At 52.4% G+C, this 15550-nt stretch overlaps 1 protein-coding gene across 6 annotated transcripts in view; it reads right to left on the bottom strand.

The window, feature by feature from the left end:
* The window catches only part of TRAF2 (TNF receptor associated factor 2), a 57001-nt gene that overhangs the window by 18912 nt on the left and 22539 nt on the right, over positions 1-15550 (bottom strand). For 5 of the 6 annotated variants that reach the window (XM_044992613.1, XM_044992611.1, XR_006574189.1 and 2 more), the window contains exons 5-7: positions 8508-8669; positions 4802-4876; positions 1864-1938 (exon numbers count right to left, since the gene is read on the bottom strand). In XM_044992613.1, the coding sequence (XP_044848548.1) occupies positions 1864-1938; positions 4802-4876; positions 8508-8669 (312 nt within the window). The remainder of the gene's footprint in view (positions 1-1863; positions 1939-4801; positions 4877-8507; positions 8670-15550) is intronic. The other variant, XM_044992614.1, reaches the window with a different exon arrangement.

Genomic DNA, 15550 nt, shown 5'->3' with positions numbered 1-15550 from the left:
GGCAAGCCGCACAGGGCTTGAATCCCGGTGTCTTGGGCATACGCCCGCACCGGACGGGAAAAGAGGGGCTAAGCCCCCCTAATTCCCCCTAATCTAACTACTAACTACTCAACTAACTCAGTTTAACAACTAACTATATACACTAAATACAAACTAGAACCAAGGTGAGCTAGGTAAGTGGAGGACGACAAGCACTCCACAGTTCCAACTGCCGTCACGGGCGGGAAGAAGGAACTGAGGAGCGGACGGGCCGGCTGGGGTATATAACTAGCGCTATAGCGGCGCCACTCCAGGGGGCGCCCAGCCGGCCCACCGGTGTTGCTAGGCTAAAAATGTTCCGAAGAGCCGTGCCCGCGCGGCGCGCACACCTACATGGAATGCATAGGAGCAATCACTCGAAGAAGAAAATTCTAATCTTACACAATGACAATGTTGAACATTCATCCCACTGTAGAATTGATAAAGCTTTGCCCCCCTTCTATAGCACCTTCAGTCCAAGGATCCCTCAGAAGCAGTTTACAAACATTAGTGAATGAACCCTCCCGAAACCTCCAGGAGGGGATGTGTTACTATTATCATCCCCAAGCCACGAAGAGAGGAAGTGACTCGCCACAGCGAGTCATGGGTAGAGCTGGGAACAGAACCTATGTCTGCTGATACCCTGTCCTGTGCATTACCCATAAGCTCAGTCATCACACAGAATCAGGAGTCCTTTATTTATAAAATCACGTCTGTAATAACACCATACTCCCAGCTACTCAGGAATTACATGAAAGCCATCTGAGATCTATCCTTTGGCATGTTCTAAATAGAGACGTTTGCTACTGTCCCAATTCTCACTGTCTGAAGAGCCCATGATATGAAAGACTGCCCCATCCCTCAGGCATTACAACCTCCTTTGGCACTTGCTTGCAGCAGTGTGCTATGGCATGCTACTGCATAACTGAAAGTACCACTCAGCTAAATTACTGCAGGCAGACACCAAAAGCATTCCTCTGGGTTCTGGCTCCAACACCAAAAGGATCTAATAAACCAATCCTGGTCCTGATCCAGGATGTCTTCTTTACTGCACTCAGGCTGATTTGTACTTTCAGCATCTAAAGGCTGCTGGGCTGCCTGGACTTGGATCTAGTGAGTTACAGACAGGCTGAAATTATTTGCAATTGTGTAGGGTCAAGTGGAGGGTCGTGTGCAAAGTGCTTGCAGGTTAGGGCCCAGAATGAAAAATGTGTCCTATTCCCAGGGAGATAAGCCCCATTGGGCAGAGCCTTACAGTCTTTAAAGGCAGGTTATCAGCGTGGTTTGGCATCCATCAGCAGCAGTCTGACTTTAAGCACGGGGAGTTTGCTATTCACCGCCCCGGCGAGCTTACTGAACGGCTTCTCTTCCATTCCCCACAACACCCGGATCCAGAGACAAGAGTGACTATTAGCCTTCGTTGGTCAAGCTCAGAAGCCTGGACACACCTCCCCACAAAACAGTCTGTAAGGACGAGCCCTGAACCATGTACCCAGGGAACAGGAGGGTCTGCTTTCTCTGTATATTAGCATTCGGCTACGAGGTATTATTCTGCACTGAGGAAACAATCACTTCAAGTCGGTTAATTCTCTAGATACATCCAGCTCTGGATACTGGATCGAAATAGTCTCAGATATAAGTTGCATTCACACTGCTTAGCTAGAGCATCAGCAGCACTCAAACTTCAACCCCCACCCCCACCACAGGCCAGCTAGTTTCACTTCACTCCATCTAGAGCTCTGTGTGTGTGGATGCAAGACGAGCTGGGGCGACACTCAAGTTATACCAAAGCTAACACTGCAGTGAAGACAAGGCCCTAGACAAATATTAAGAAACTGGCCTTACCACCTCAGTGCAGCCGACAACCTGAAATCTGCAAGGCACTTTACATTTGCCACAAGTCTTCACATGGTCCTGAAACTACAGAAAAGGTTAAAACAACATGTCAAATATAAGCCTAATTCTTCCATTTTACACACCCCAAGAAACTCCACGCCCTACACCCAAGACAAGACAGGAAGGTGAAGATGAACTAGAGGATAACTGACCCTTTACTGATCATGACACAGTTGTGGTCCATGAAGCTGATCCAACAGTGCTTAAGGGCCAGAGAGTTGTTTCACCCAATGGTATTGACCGGGCACTTCCTCTTTAGGTGCCCCACCAGCACAGGATACAATGCAGGGATTGGCAGGGCCCAGGGGGAGCAGGGATAATCCCACCTGCCACTTGTGCATTTGCTCCTTAGTGAAGATACAATTGACCATGGCCTGCATAATGAGATCTGTCTTCAGTGACTGTCCAAGGGAACACACAAACATGGCAGCCTAGCATCTGGCCAAACAAAGCTGCACAGGAAGCCCTGGGATTACTTTCAAGTGGCCAGTTAAGACAAGAAGCCACCTACTAAAGGTGGGGACCTCACTGCGGCTCTCACCAGAGCTCAGACATCCCTTTGCAACTGAAAATGAAGCTCCTTTAAAAAAAAATGGCTGCAAGGTCTTGCTCCTTCCCAGGAGCACATACAAAATGTGCCAGCTCAATGGGCATTAGTGTGACCGATGGCAAACCCTTTCAAAGTGGTGCCATATGGGACGCTCATACGCTTTTCAGGGGTGGACTAGCCATTTTGGACAGATGGACACATTTTCAACTGCGCAGGTTCCACAATGACGTAACTGAGCAAGAAAACAGAGTCATGGCTGTGACAAGCCAACAAAAGCCAGGAGGTTTCAAGAGGAAGGGTGCCATTCCACCCTTAGCGGTCCTGCTGCTGCCATGGAGTCTTAAAGCTTCCCCTCTCCCCCGCATATTTTCCAGTTCACTTCTCTGGTGTAACTGGGGGTTGTTCAAGATGCTGCACTGTATCAAACCCAAGACTTTATACAATTATGGCTCCCAATGCAGTGTGGTGAGATCACATCACAGCTTGATATTTTTATTTCCCGCTAAGCGTTAAAGACCTAAGAACCAGGAGCATGCTCATGTTATTTCCTGTTCGAGTCCCTACTGCAAACACTCTGCCACAAGCAGGTGCCCTCTTGCTGGGTCCAGTAATCCTTCGTGGAGATAGGTACACACCAAAATCTGCTGCTTGTCAGCATGGCAATGGCTTTTTGGTAGCTGCCCTCCAGGACCATGGCTGCAGGCAGCATACCCTTTGGAGGGAAGTGCCAACAGCCTACACTGGAGCATGGAGTTGTTAGTGCTAATCATACCGCACATGGGAGCCCAAACAGGCACTGGCACACATCATCCTGTTTTTAAATCTTCCTTCTACCAATTAGATATGCTGGGCCTTTACTGGGTGACAATTCACAGCCACACGTCTCATTATTTGGAAATGAAAAGGGGTTTGATTAATTTGACAAATACTCTCACACCCAGGTGACTCACTCACTTAGGGGGCTTGTCCACACAGTGCATTAGTCCGCATAAGAGGGGTGTAATTCTAGTGCGCACTGGTGCATTGCGCACTAACTGGCTGTATGGACCCTACTGGCGCACACTAAAAGTGCTCTAGTGCATGCTAAAAGTTCCCTAGGTATTACACTATGACCTCGGGGGGAGAGGGGGGGCTTTTACGGTGCACCACCAGGGACAACGTGGACCAGTTAGTGTGCAACATGCTAGTGCACACTAGAATTTACACCCCTCTAGTGCAGACTAACGCACCGTGTAGATAAACCCTTAGTGATTCAAGTTACTTTCTGAGTTACACGCAGTAGCGTGGTTATGCTGGGACAATGTCTACTGTGGAGCAACAAAAAGTTTGGAGAGAGAGGAAGTTAAAACTTTAAACCACTGAAAGTCCCGCTCCCTATTGGTACTAGTCTGGGTCAGCTGTAATGGCTTCAGATTTCAGAATCAGGCAGATTAGCGTCCAATGATCACAATGCCAAGGCTATAGGAGTTGAGGCCTCTGCTACTGTCCACTCTGAAGCCTTCTTTACCCAACTTTTCACACTCTCTCCTGTTCCCATTTCAGCTGCCTCAAGGCAGCTCTCAGTTACTAGATGGGAGAGTGACCGAGGGGTACACTTTTCCACAAGGACTCACAATCAAGGTTTTAGAACTTCAGTGCCTCGTCACTTGTCCCAAGAGTCACTCTGGGCAATCGATGTGGAGTCTAATGCTAGGTCTGAAGGGTTGTAGGTCTTTCATTTGGTGGGATAGTGGCGTTCTTTCCCTACTAACTACAGCAGTTAACACAACTGTATCACCTAGGAGAAGTGTTGTTCTGGCCATGTTGGTCCTAGGATATAAGAGACAAGGTCGGTGAGCTAATATGTGTTATCGGGCCAACTTCTGTTGGTGAAAGAGACAAGTCCTGAACTCTGTGTAACCTTGAAAGCTTGTCTCGCTCTCCAGCAGAAGTTGGTCCAATAAAAGATGTTTACCTAGGCTAAGTTACCCACTGTGCAAGGAGGAAAAAGAGTCTCTCTGGTAATTGTGGTGAGCACCCAAATAGAGCATGAATCAGAGTCTGATTTAGGTGGAGTTACTCACTACTCATGGGAAAAGATTGAGTCATTATAGCGCATCACAAATTGAGACAACACCAGTGCTAAGAGCCTTATGGAACACTGTAACTGGGTGTGAATGGTAGCTGCCTCTCAAAATTAAATGTGTTTAATTGTTTTCCTTCACTCCTCAATAGAGACTGAACATTCTCATGGGCTAACTCAAGGGTCCCTCTTCTACGCTCATAGAATTCAAGTCACATTCTGTCAGAACTCAAACCACATGCAGTGTGTGCTATGAAACAAGAATGTTCAAATACCTTCTCTCTTGGAATCTTCTTCTTCCCACAGCCCTCACAACTCAGTGGAAATTTAGGGCAGATCTCATCGTGAGCCTGTAAAAGAAGTGACAAGAGGCCATTTGTACACTTACAACAGCTTTGATAAGGCCACTGTGAAGAATGAAACTCAATGGATCCAATATTTCATTACAAATACATTTTACTAGCAAAAGGCCAGTCATGTGACAGCACATAAATCCTGGTCTAATCATGGTGTTTCTGCATGTCAAGTCATGTTTCTACATTGCAGTTTCCACACTGTTATGGTATTTGGGTGCCTTTCCAAGTACTCAGCTTGATTTAAGAGTGTTAGTTTCAGCTCACACTAATTGTGAAAAAAATCAAATTACTTCTTTGATGGCATGACATAATCAAGAGGAAACTACAGTTGTAGCTTTGCAGGAAAACACATGTTCAGGAGAATTATGTGAAACCCCCCCACCCTCCTGGTAAGAAGTTTCCATGATCTGCCAGTCGTGATGGACACCAGTTGGCTGAATTAAAACCCCAAAGCCACACTTGACAACTACAGATGATGAGCTTTCCAACGTTGCCTCCATTGTCCAGATCAGTTCACCAAGCAAGTGCTTCTCAGCCAACCAGAAAGAGAATCATATTTTAAAGATAACAATTTTTAAAAAACCACACACACCACATTTGTTCTGCAGTAAGCACTTTGTTTTAGGACGGAAAAGAGAATACACAAAAATGACCCTAGAAACCTGATTTTTTGACCCTTCAACAGATAAACTATCAGTAAGAATTAAAATGGGAACTCTTAACACCATCCTCTCTTCTTTTCATATCATTCCTGTAGTGCTTAAATCCTCTCTTCCTACATTAGTTCTATGATAAGCAAAATGTCTAAGCACTCAACCTTGTATAAGTTAAAATCTCCTACCCAAAAGGGAAATCCAGACAACGTGTTTTACTACTACTCTTATGTGCCAGGTAGGTTATGTCATCTTTTCTGATATTCTGCTGGAGTTCTATTGCTTATACATAGATTGCAAGTCAGATTAAAACAGATTAAATATATAGGATTGTTCACTTAGCACTAAAAACTCATTCATTTTTTCATAGATTCATAGATTCTAGGACTGAAAGGGACCTTGAGAGGTCACCAAGTCCAGTCCCCTGCCCTCATTTTAATTAACTTCCTTTTATAAATACACAGTTTTCTACTATCTAAAATCTGAACTATTTGTGAACCTTGCTGGTCAAGTTCATAGTGTACAAACTCACACTCTTAAAGACTAGTTTTGTTTTTTAAACCACTAGTTACATTTCTACCACCACATCAGAAACCGAAAAAAGAAATCCATTTGCTAACTCATATTCATGTTTCACTAATTACTCTCTCCCTTCCATAGGTTAAAGCAGGGGTAGGCAACCTATGGCACACATGCCAAAGGCGGCACGCAAGCTGATTTTCAGTGGCACTCACACTGCCTGGATCCTGGTCATTGGTCCAGGGGGGCTCTGCATTTTAATTTAATTTTAAATGAAGCTTCTTAAACATTTTTAAAACCTTATTTACTTTACATACAACAATAGTTTAGTTATATATTATAGACTTATAGAAAGAGACCTTCTAAAAATGTTAAAATGTATGACTGGCACGCAAAACCTTAACTCAGAGTGAATAAATGAAGACTTGGCACAGCACTTCTGAAAGGTTGCCGACCCTTGGGTTAAAGGAACGGTATTTGATCCAAGAGAGCTGCTGCAATGTCTCTGGAGATGCAAATGCTACAGTCTGCTGACAGGCTGGGTTAACTGTGTATGTCAATACCAAGGATTAGTGGAATTCTGTAAAAGCTGGTGGGCGGGGGGGAAGGGTGATTTCAACCCACTCACAACAGAGGGGTTGATTCCCTCCCCTCCCAGCAATTGCTCCTATCCTAAGAGGGCTCCAGTCAATTTCTTCATTCCTTCCTTATCCCATAAAATCCTGGTAACTGCACCACTTCACTTCAGTAAAGGGAGGAAGGTTTGACCTCAAAAGCAACTATTTCAAAAGGGAGAACGTATACAATAGAAGATCTGATGGGGTGGGGCTGTAGCCTCCCTCTAGTCTGCCGTTTACAAACAAGTCTCATTTCTACCTCCTCTCCCCTCCAGCCACTCTCCCATTCTAGCCCTCTCATTCAATCCCCACCCAGCTCCCAGCCAGTCTAAGACTGCTGCACAGCATTTATCTTCCATGAAGGAAAGAACATTTATGTTCTAAGTAGCACCAGCAGATTGACCTCCTGAGGTCCCCTCCAACCCTGATATTCTATGATTCTACTGAATATGCACTGAGAGATACACTCTGTTCATGCCGGCAGGAAGGGAAGTACTGACTGAGCACAAATCTGCTGTTACACTGTAAATGAAACTGCACTGTGCTGTGCAGTATCTCTTTAAGACATCTACAAATATTAGCTTTAACAGGCACATTTCAAAAAAATTCCATACAAATATTTGAAATATTTTTCTGGATTCTCCACTGGTTTTTCCTGCACCTTATCCTTCTCTGCTTGAATCATAGGTACCATGGAAAGCTGTCCAAAGAAAAGCTATTTTTTTACTTCCTATAAAAGGAAACCACCCCACCCTTGGGCCAAAGAGGCAGGGGGATGTCATTCAAGAATGATGCATTACAATCTAACTCCACAGGGATGGAGCAATCATGGCATTTACAGTCCCTGCCAGCGGGCAAGCTATGCTGCCACAAAGGCAAATCTGTCTTTTTAACTTAGAATCATAGAATATCAGGGTTGGAAGGGACCTCAGGAGATCATCTAGTCAAACCCGCTGCTCAAAACAGGACCAATCGCCAGACAGATTTTTGCTTCAGATCCCTAAATGGCCCCCTCAAGGACTGAACTCACAACCGTGGGTTTAGCAGGCCAATGCTCAAACCACTGAGCTTAACCCCCTTGAATGGTCAAGGTTTCATCTCCATCACTTTTAGGCAGCTTGTGATTACTCTCAGAGTGGGCTGTATAACAACAGTCTCCTTTCCCATTACATTATCGTCCTGCAAGCAGACTGGGAAAACCCAAGAGAACAGGGGAAGTGGAAAGGCTTTAGTCTTGCTTAAACACTGAGGGGCTGATCTTGCAGCTATCGAATTCCCACCAGTCAGTGGCAAAACGGCACACATTCTGGTTTCATATCAGACGCTAAGAATGCAACAGCACCAACAGTACGGTGACAACACTGGATCAAGTTAGCATCTTGCAAAGCAACACCTAACTCCTCTCACTCAAGTAAAGCCGGAAGTATTTATTAGTTTGCAAATAACTTCCTTTCCCTAAAAGTGACAGTGAAACAGCCCAGAGATTGCTCCATTGTACAAGCCACTTCGAGGATCTCTATACTGAGTTTGTGGTCTTCTTTTAGCTTAATTGATTGCCAAGTCACTCAGGGTAACTAAGACCCTTGGAAGTGCCAATCTAGAAACTCTATGAACATTTGTTCAGGACACAATTGATTGTGATTCACCCTAGCAGCTAGTTACAACAGGACCATAAATTTCAGACTAGACAGATCCTTGCTTCTCTCAAGAAGTGCTAATACAATGATCTACCATAATGGAGAGTACTCCACACTTGCTCCCTTGCCTCAGGGTGCATGTCTAGGTGGGTCTCGCTGTAAGGATACCTGCAGTGTGCTTATGCTGTGACGCTCATACCTTAATGTCAGGAAAGTAGAAAAGCGATTTGCAGTATTTGCAGTTGAGGCTTCTCTCGGGGCATTCCCGCTCCGAATGGCGCTCCTTTTCATTCAGTTTGATCATTCCCTTACATGCCAGGCACTCAATCAGCATGAACGGGCAGTCCCCTTCATGGCAGCTCTGTGACAACAAGAGCAGCACATTTCAATACAACCGTATAAAAAAACCCACAGATGCAGATGCGTAAAGCCCGTTTCCTAATGGATCTCAGGATGAAAGGCTCTTCTGGGCCTACACAAAGAGGGCAAAGGAAACTAACATCTTAATTCTATTTTCACTAAGGCTGTGTCTACACTACACACCTTTTAGCGACACATCTGTGCTGCTACAGCCGTGCCGGTAAAAGGCGTGCAGTGCAGCTGCTGTATGTTGGCAGGAGAGAGCTGCCCAACAAGCGGCGATAGCGTTGTCGGCAGGAGGGCTCTCTTGCCGACAAAGCGCTGTTCACACCAGCACTTTTTGTCAGCAACCTTTTGTCGTTCGGGGAGTGTGTGTTTTTTTTCACATCCCTGAATGACAAAAATTTTGTCATTAAGATTCTAGTGTAGACAAAGCCTTAAGTGTCATATCCGAGTGTTATCCAGATTGGGGAGGGGGGCTGCCAGGGGCACATTGGACACAGCAGAGTACTGGGGTGGAGCAGTCTGCATAACCCCCACTACTACTGCAAATGTTCTCCCCCAGCTGCAGGTTGCTCCTTGAAGACCATACCATGCTGCCCCTGGAGCGCCCTACTGCAGCTGTCCACAGGAACAGCTTGCACACACAAAGCTGCAGGCTCTGCCAGCAGCCCGATGGCCCAAGCGTCTCTTCTTTGCTCCCATGGCCCTCAGCTCAGCCATGAGATTACATGTGGCCCAGCCTCAAGGAGCCTCCTCCCCACCCTAGAGACCATGTGGCCTTCTGGAGACAGTGGGGAATGCCATCAGGAGCAGAAGCCACCATGGGAGGGAAAGAGAGAGTGCAATAAGAGGAAAGAAAACGAACAGAGTGATTGCAACAGATATTCTGTATATTCACCCCTTTGGCAGAACCGTGCTCCAGAATCCCAGCTTTTATTTAAAAAGTTTCTAGTCCATATAATTGTGGAGAAAAATCTCGAAGAGGTGCCCAGTATAATCTGCAGACAGATGTCTGCCTTAGTTTGCAGAGAGGCTGAAGCAATAGCTCTACGAGGTGGGACCGGCCTCATTTATCACAATCAGGGCTCCAGGGACCCCCAGATTCTCTGGCTCTGGCATGTGGCATTTTTCCCAAGATGCCAAAAAAAATTTAAAATCAGCATTTTTGCCACGGAATTTGCCACTCTGCAACAGCCAGATGCTTGATATTTTGTTTTCTGGCTCCCTCCTTGCTGTGGCTGCCTCTCCCACTTTCCTCACAAGTGGATATTAACTGGATTACAGTGCATAGTCCATGCACTGCTGCATGGAGCCTGGCAGCAGGCGGTTGGTGAGCTGGAGCCCAGCTTGCAGCTGGACAGGTCAGCTGGTGAATGAGGCTACCTAGAGAACAGCAGCACAGCCAGGGTCAGCTCTAGGTTTTTTGCCGCCCCAAGCAAAAAAATTTTTGGCTGCCCCCCCCCCAGACATGAGCCCCCCCACCCACCAGTACCCCCCACTCACACCCCCTGTTGCCCCAGCACTGGCCTCCCCCCCAAATGTGGGATCCGCTACCAGCACACTGCAGCCGAGCCCTGGCCCAGCTGTGACTCTGTCCCCATGCGGGTGGAGCTGCTGGGCGGCGCGGAGCGGGAGTACTTCCAGGTGGCGGCACGGCTACGGGGTGGCGCAAAGAATACGGCCCCCTCCCTGGGCTTCGCAGCACTGCTGGTGGCCAAGGTGGATCAGTTCGTGCTCACCGCCCTCACCCTCGACATGCTGGCGGCCAAAGACCTGGAGAGCCCCCTGGACCTGCTGCTCTTCAGCCTCACGGTGCCCTGGCCCAGCCCTGGCAGGAGGGAAGGCGAGGATCTCCGGCTGTGGGGCTACCTGCTCAGCACCGACGAACCCAGTCGGCCGCTCACCTCCTCACACACTCCAGGAGCCCCTCGCCACCATCGCAGCCCGGGCTCGGCTCCAGGGGACCCCGTTTCCCTCCCTCCCCGGCTCCTCACACACACTGGGTAGGGCCGCCCAGAGGATTTAGGGCAAAGCAATTTTGGGGGCCCCTTCCATAAAAAAAAGTTGCAATACTATAGTAACATGTATTTGGAAATGTAAAAAATAACTAGTGAAAATTAATTTGTAATCATTTGAAAATACACCAAATACATTATTTAAAAACATTAAATGCTTTACTGGTCTGTATACATTTGCAATTACAAAATGGGCTGTTGCTGGGTGATGGTGATGGTTGGTGCCAATGGGCTGTCACTGCCTGGAGGTGGTGCTGCTGTTGCCCAGGGCTGGGTGGGGAGCTGGGCTCTGGGGGGGTGCCCGGCTCACAGGGGCTGGGCTCAGGACTGTGGGGAGATGGGGTCGGAGGTTGTCTGGCTCAGAGGGGCTCGCCTCAGAGCTGGGGGTCTGGGGTGGGGGGATGGGGTCGGGGGTGCCCACCTCAGAACAGCTGGGCTCAGAGCTGGGGATCAGGGCTGTGGGGGGAATGGGGTCAGGGGGGTGTCCGGATCAGAGGGGCTGGGCTCGGAGCTGGGGGTCAGGGCTGTGGGGGGAATGGGGTCAGGGGGGTGCCCAGCTCAGAGGGGCTGGGCTCGGAGCTGGGGGTCAGGGCTGTGGGGGGAATGGGATCAGGGGGGTGCCCAGCTCAGAGGGGCTGGGCTCAGAGCTGGGGGTCAGGGCTGTGGGGGGAATGGGGTCAGGGGGGTGTCCGGATCAGAGGGGCTGGGCTCAGAGCTGGGGGTCAGGGCAGTGGGGGGAATGGGGTTAGGGAGGAGTCCGGATCAGAGGGGCTGGGCTCAGAGTTGGGGGTCAGGACTGTGGGGGGAATGGGGTGAGGGGGGTGTCCGGATCAGAGGGGCTGGGCTCAGAGCTGGGAGTCAGGGCTGTGGGGGGATTGGGGTGAGGGGGGTGTCTGGATCAGAGGGGCTGGGCTCAGAGCTGGGGGTCAGGGCTGTGAGGGGGATGGGGCCGGGGGGGTGCCCAGGTCCTAGGGGCTGGGCTTGGAGCTGGGGGTCAGGGCTGTGAGGGGGATGGGGCCGGGGGGGTGCCCAGGTCCTAGGGGCTGGGCTTGGAGCTGGGGGTCAGGGCTGGGCCTGGGGGGTAATGGGGTCGGGGGGTGCCTGACGAACACCTCCCTGAGACCCCCCCAATCAACCCCCCCTTCCCTGGCCCCTGACCGCCCCCCCCCCAGAACCTATGCCCCCTCCCTGCCCCCGGGACTCCCTGCCCCTTAGCCACCCCCTCCCCCGCCCCGGCTGCTTACCCCCGGCTCACCGTGCGGCAGCCGCATGGCTCCGGAGGGGGCTGAGCTCTTCCCCGCTCAGAGCCGCGTGGGGAGGGGGCGGGGCCGCAAGCTCCAAGCTGACCTCAGCTGTCTCCGCTCGGCCCGGAGCTTGTAGCCCCGCCCCCTGACCACGCGGCTCTGAGCGGGGCGGGGCTCAGCCCCCCCCCAGGCAAGCTGCTGCCGGGCTGTTTAGGACCCGGGGAACAAGCGGAGGAGGAGCGGCCCGTCCCCTGCAGCCAGGCGGGGCCGCGCTACCGGTAAGGGGCCCCCCCTCTCCCCCAAGCGGAGCCGGTAGCGCGGCCCTGCCCGGCTGCAGGGGACGGGCCGCTCCTCGGCTCGCAGCGGCAGGATGAGCTGGGGCCCCAGCCCCAGCCTTTTGCCGCCCCCTATATTTTGCTGCCCTAGGCAGCAGCTTGTTTTGCTGGTGCCTAGAGCCGCCCCTGAGCACAGCAGCTGATACCAGCAACAAGCTCTCCCTTCCCTGGGGCACTCAGGCCAAGCCATTTGGAGGGCATGACGAATAAACCAGCCTCAGAACGAATCACTGTCAAAAAGAATCGGAGATTAATTTTATGTCGTGTTTTCAACTGTGAGCTTTGGCTGTGTGTGGTAGGGGGATGGAATGGGTCTCCACCTATCACTGTAGGATCTGAATGCCTTCCATGTAACATCCACAGCAACAGCAAAGTTCACAGTGGATTTCTTGAAGGCTCTGGCTCTCCCTTTTCAGGGTATACACCAGGGGTCTCAAACTCAAAATGACCACAAGGGCCACATGAGGTCTAGTGCATTGGCCCAAGGGCCGCATCACTGACACCCCCATCCTCACTGCCCCCAGCCCCCACTCCACCCCTTCCATGAGGCCCCACCCCTTCCCATCCCTTCCCTGCCCCTTTCCAACACTGCCCCTTCCCTGTCACCAGGGGGTGCAGGATGTGGCAGGGGCTCAGGGCAAAGAGCTGAGATGCAGGAGGTGTGCAGGGTGCGGCAGGGGGCTCAAGGCAGGGAGTTGGGGTGCAGGAGGGGTGTGGGGTACAGCAGGGGGCTCAGGACAGGGAGTTGGGGTGTGGCAGGGGGCTCAGGGCAGGGAGTTGGGGTGCAGGAGGGGTGTGGGGTGCGGCAGGGGGCTCAAGGCAGGGAGTTGGGGTGCAGGGGTGTGTGGGGTGCGGCAGGGGGCTCAAGGCAGGGAGTTGGGGTGCAGGAGGGGTGTGGGGTGGGGTGGGGGCTCAAGGCAGGGAGTTGGGGTGCAGGAGGGGTGCGGGGTGCGGCAGGGGGCTCAAAGCAGGGAGTTGGGGTGCAGGAGGGGTGCGGCAGGGGGCTCAGGGCAGGGAGTTGGGGTGCAGGAGGGGTGTGGCAGGGGGCTCAGGGCAGGGAGCTGGGGTGCAGGAGGGGTGCAGCAGGGGGCTCAGGGTAGGGAGTTGGGGTGCAGGAGGGGTGTGGGGTGCGGCAGGAGGCTCAGGGCAGGGAGTTGGGGTGCAGGAGGGGTGTGGGGTATGGCAGGGGGCTCAGGACAGGGAGTTGGGGTGTGGCAGGGGGCTCAGGGCAGGGAGTTGGGGTGCAGGAGGAGTGTGGGGTGAGGCAGGGGGCTCAAGGCAGGGAGTTGGGGTGCAGGAGGGGTGTGGGGTGCAGCAGGGGGCTCAGGGCAGGGAGTTGGGGTGCAGGAGGGGTGTGGGGTGCGGCGGGGGCTCAAGGCAGGGAGTTGGGGTGCAGGAGGGGTGCGGCAGGGGGCTCAGGGCAGGGAGTTGGGGTGCAGGAGGGGTGCAGCGGGGGGCTCGGGGAAGGGCGATGGGGTGCAGGTGTGGTGTGGGGTGCGGCAGGGGGCTCAAGGCAGGGAGTTGGGGTGCAGGAGGGGTGTGAGGTGCAGCAGGGGGCTCAGGGCAGGGAGTTGGGGTGCAGGAGGGGTGTGGGGTGCGGCGGGGGCTCAAGGCAGGGAGTTGGGGTGCAGGAGGGGTGCGGCAGGGGGCTCAGGGCAGGGAGTTGGGGTGCAGGAGGGGTGCAGCAGGGGGCTCAGGGTAGGGAGTTGGGGTGCAGGAGGGGTGTGGGGTGCGGCAGGAGGCTCAGGGCAGGGAGTTGGGGTGCAGGAGGGGTGTGGGGTGCAGCAGGGGGCTCAGGGCAGGGAGTTGGGGTGCAGGAGGGGTGTGGGGTGCGGCAGGGGGCTCAGGGCAGGGAGTTGGGGTGCAGGAGGGGTGCGACAGGGGGCTCAGGGCAGGGAGTTGGGGTGCAGGAGGGGTGCAGCAGGGGGCTCAGGGCAGGGAGTTGGGGTGCAGGAGGGGTGCGACAGGGGGCTCAGGGCAGGGAGTTGGGGTGCAGGAGGGGTGCGACAGGGGGCTCAGGGCAGGGAGTTGGGGTGCAGGAGGGGTGCAGCAGGGGGCTAAGGGTAGGGAGTTGGGGTGCAGCAGGGGTGCAGTAGGGGGCTCAGGGTAGGGAGTTGGGGTGCAGGAGGGGTGTGGGGTGTGGCAGGGGGCTCAGGGTAGGGAGTTGAGGTGCAGGAGGGGTGCGGGGTGCCAGCTCCAGCCCGGCACCGCTTACCCAGAGCGGCTCCAGGGTGGCAGCGGCGTGCATACCGCGCCGCTCCAGGAAGCAGCCGGAACCACGGCCCCTGGGAGAGCAGGAGTAGGCTCAGGGCTCCGCTGCTGCTCCTCCAGGTACCTCCCCCGAAGCTCCCATTGGCCGCAGCTCCCTGTTCCCGGCCAATGGGAGCTGCAGGGGGCAGTACCTTGAAGCGAGGCAACACAGGAGCCGTCTGCCTCCTCCCCCCTCCCCTCCGGCCCGAAGGAATGGGCTGCCAGCCGCTTACGGGAGCAGCGCGGGGCTCGCGGCGCCACGGGGGGCAATCCCATGGGCCAAATGTCGTTTGCCCATCCCTGGCCTGGAGGTGGGCAGGGGGACATGGGGAGCTTGGCGGGCCGCGTGTTTGAGACCCGGGGTACACACTCTGATGGGAGGGTTTGGGTTTTAATTTTTTAGATTTTATTAATTTCGTTTTAGATTGACTTTTGGCATAGGGGGCTTTTAGGTTGATTCGGTTTATTGGGCACAAAGGAGTGTCAGCACTTTAGTGTTGTGCTCACACGGAAAAGGCCTTTTTGAAGAGGATGGGTTTTGCAGCATTTCCCAAAGCCCGTCAGACTCTGGATCTGCCTAATCTCCACTGGAAGTTCGTTCAAAACTAGGATCCCCTGGACAGAGAATGCTTTGTCCCTAGCTCTCATGTCCTTTGTCCTGCGTTTTGTCAGCTGCATTGTCCCAGAGGAATTCAGCTGTTGCAGTGGTTCATATATCAAAACATGGTCTTGAACTAGCTAGAGTTTGATCCATGAATTGCTTTGAAGCTTAGGACCAAAACCTTAAACTGAAGTTGACTAGGAGCCAGTGAAGGGACTTGAGCACAATAAAGGAGCAACCCTCCTCTTTTAAACACAGGGAATACACAAGCCTGATGGTGGCCTAAATGGAGAAGGCAGGCAGCCGCATTCCGGACCAGCTGGAGCCTACGCATTGTCTTCACATTCAGCTTCAGATACAGTGAATTTCATTTAATGGAAAAAGATTAAATTAACCTTGCTAAGGAAATTGGGAATCAAAGCCACAGAATATAC

This window comes from Mauremys mutica, chromosome 18 (genome assembly GCF_020497125.1).
Source record: "Mauremys mutica isolate MM-2020 ecotype Southern chromosome 18, ASM2049712v1, whole genome shotgun sequence".
In the NCBI taxonomy this organism is placed as follows: domain Eukaryota; kingdom Metazoa; phylum Chordata; order Testudines; family Geoemydidae; genus Mauremys; species Mauremys mutica.
The sequence above is the reverse complement of the archived record's forward strand: the minus strand, read 5'-3'. Positions and strand labels throughout refer to the sequence as shown.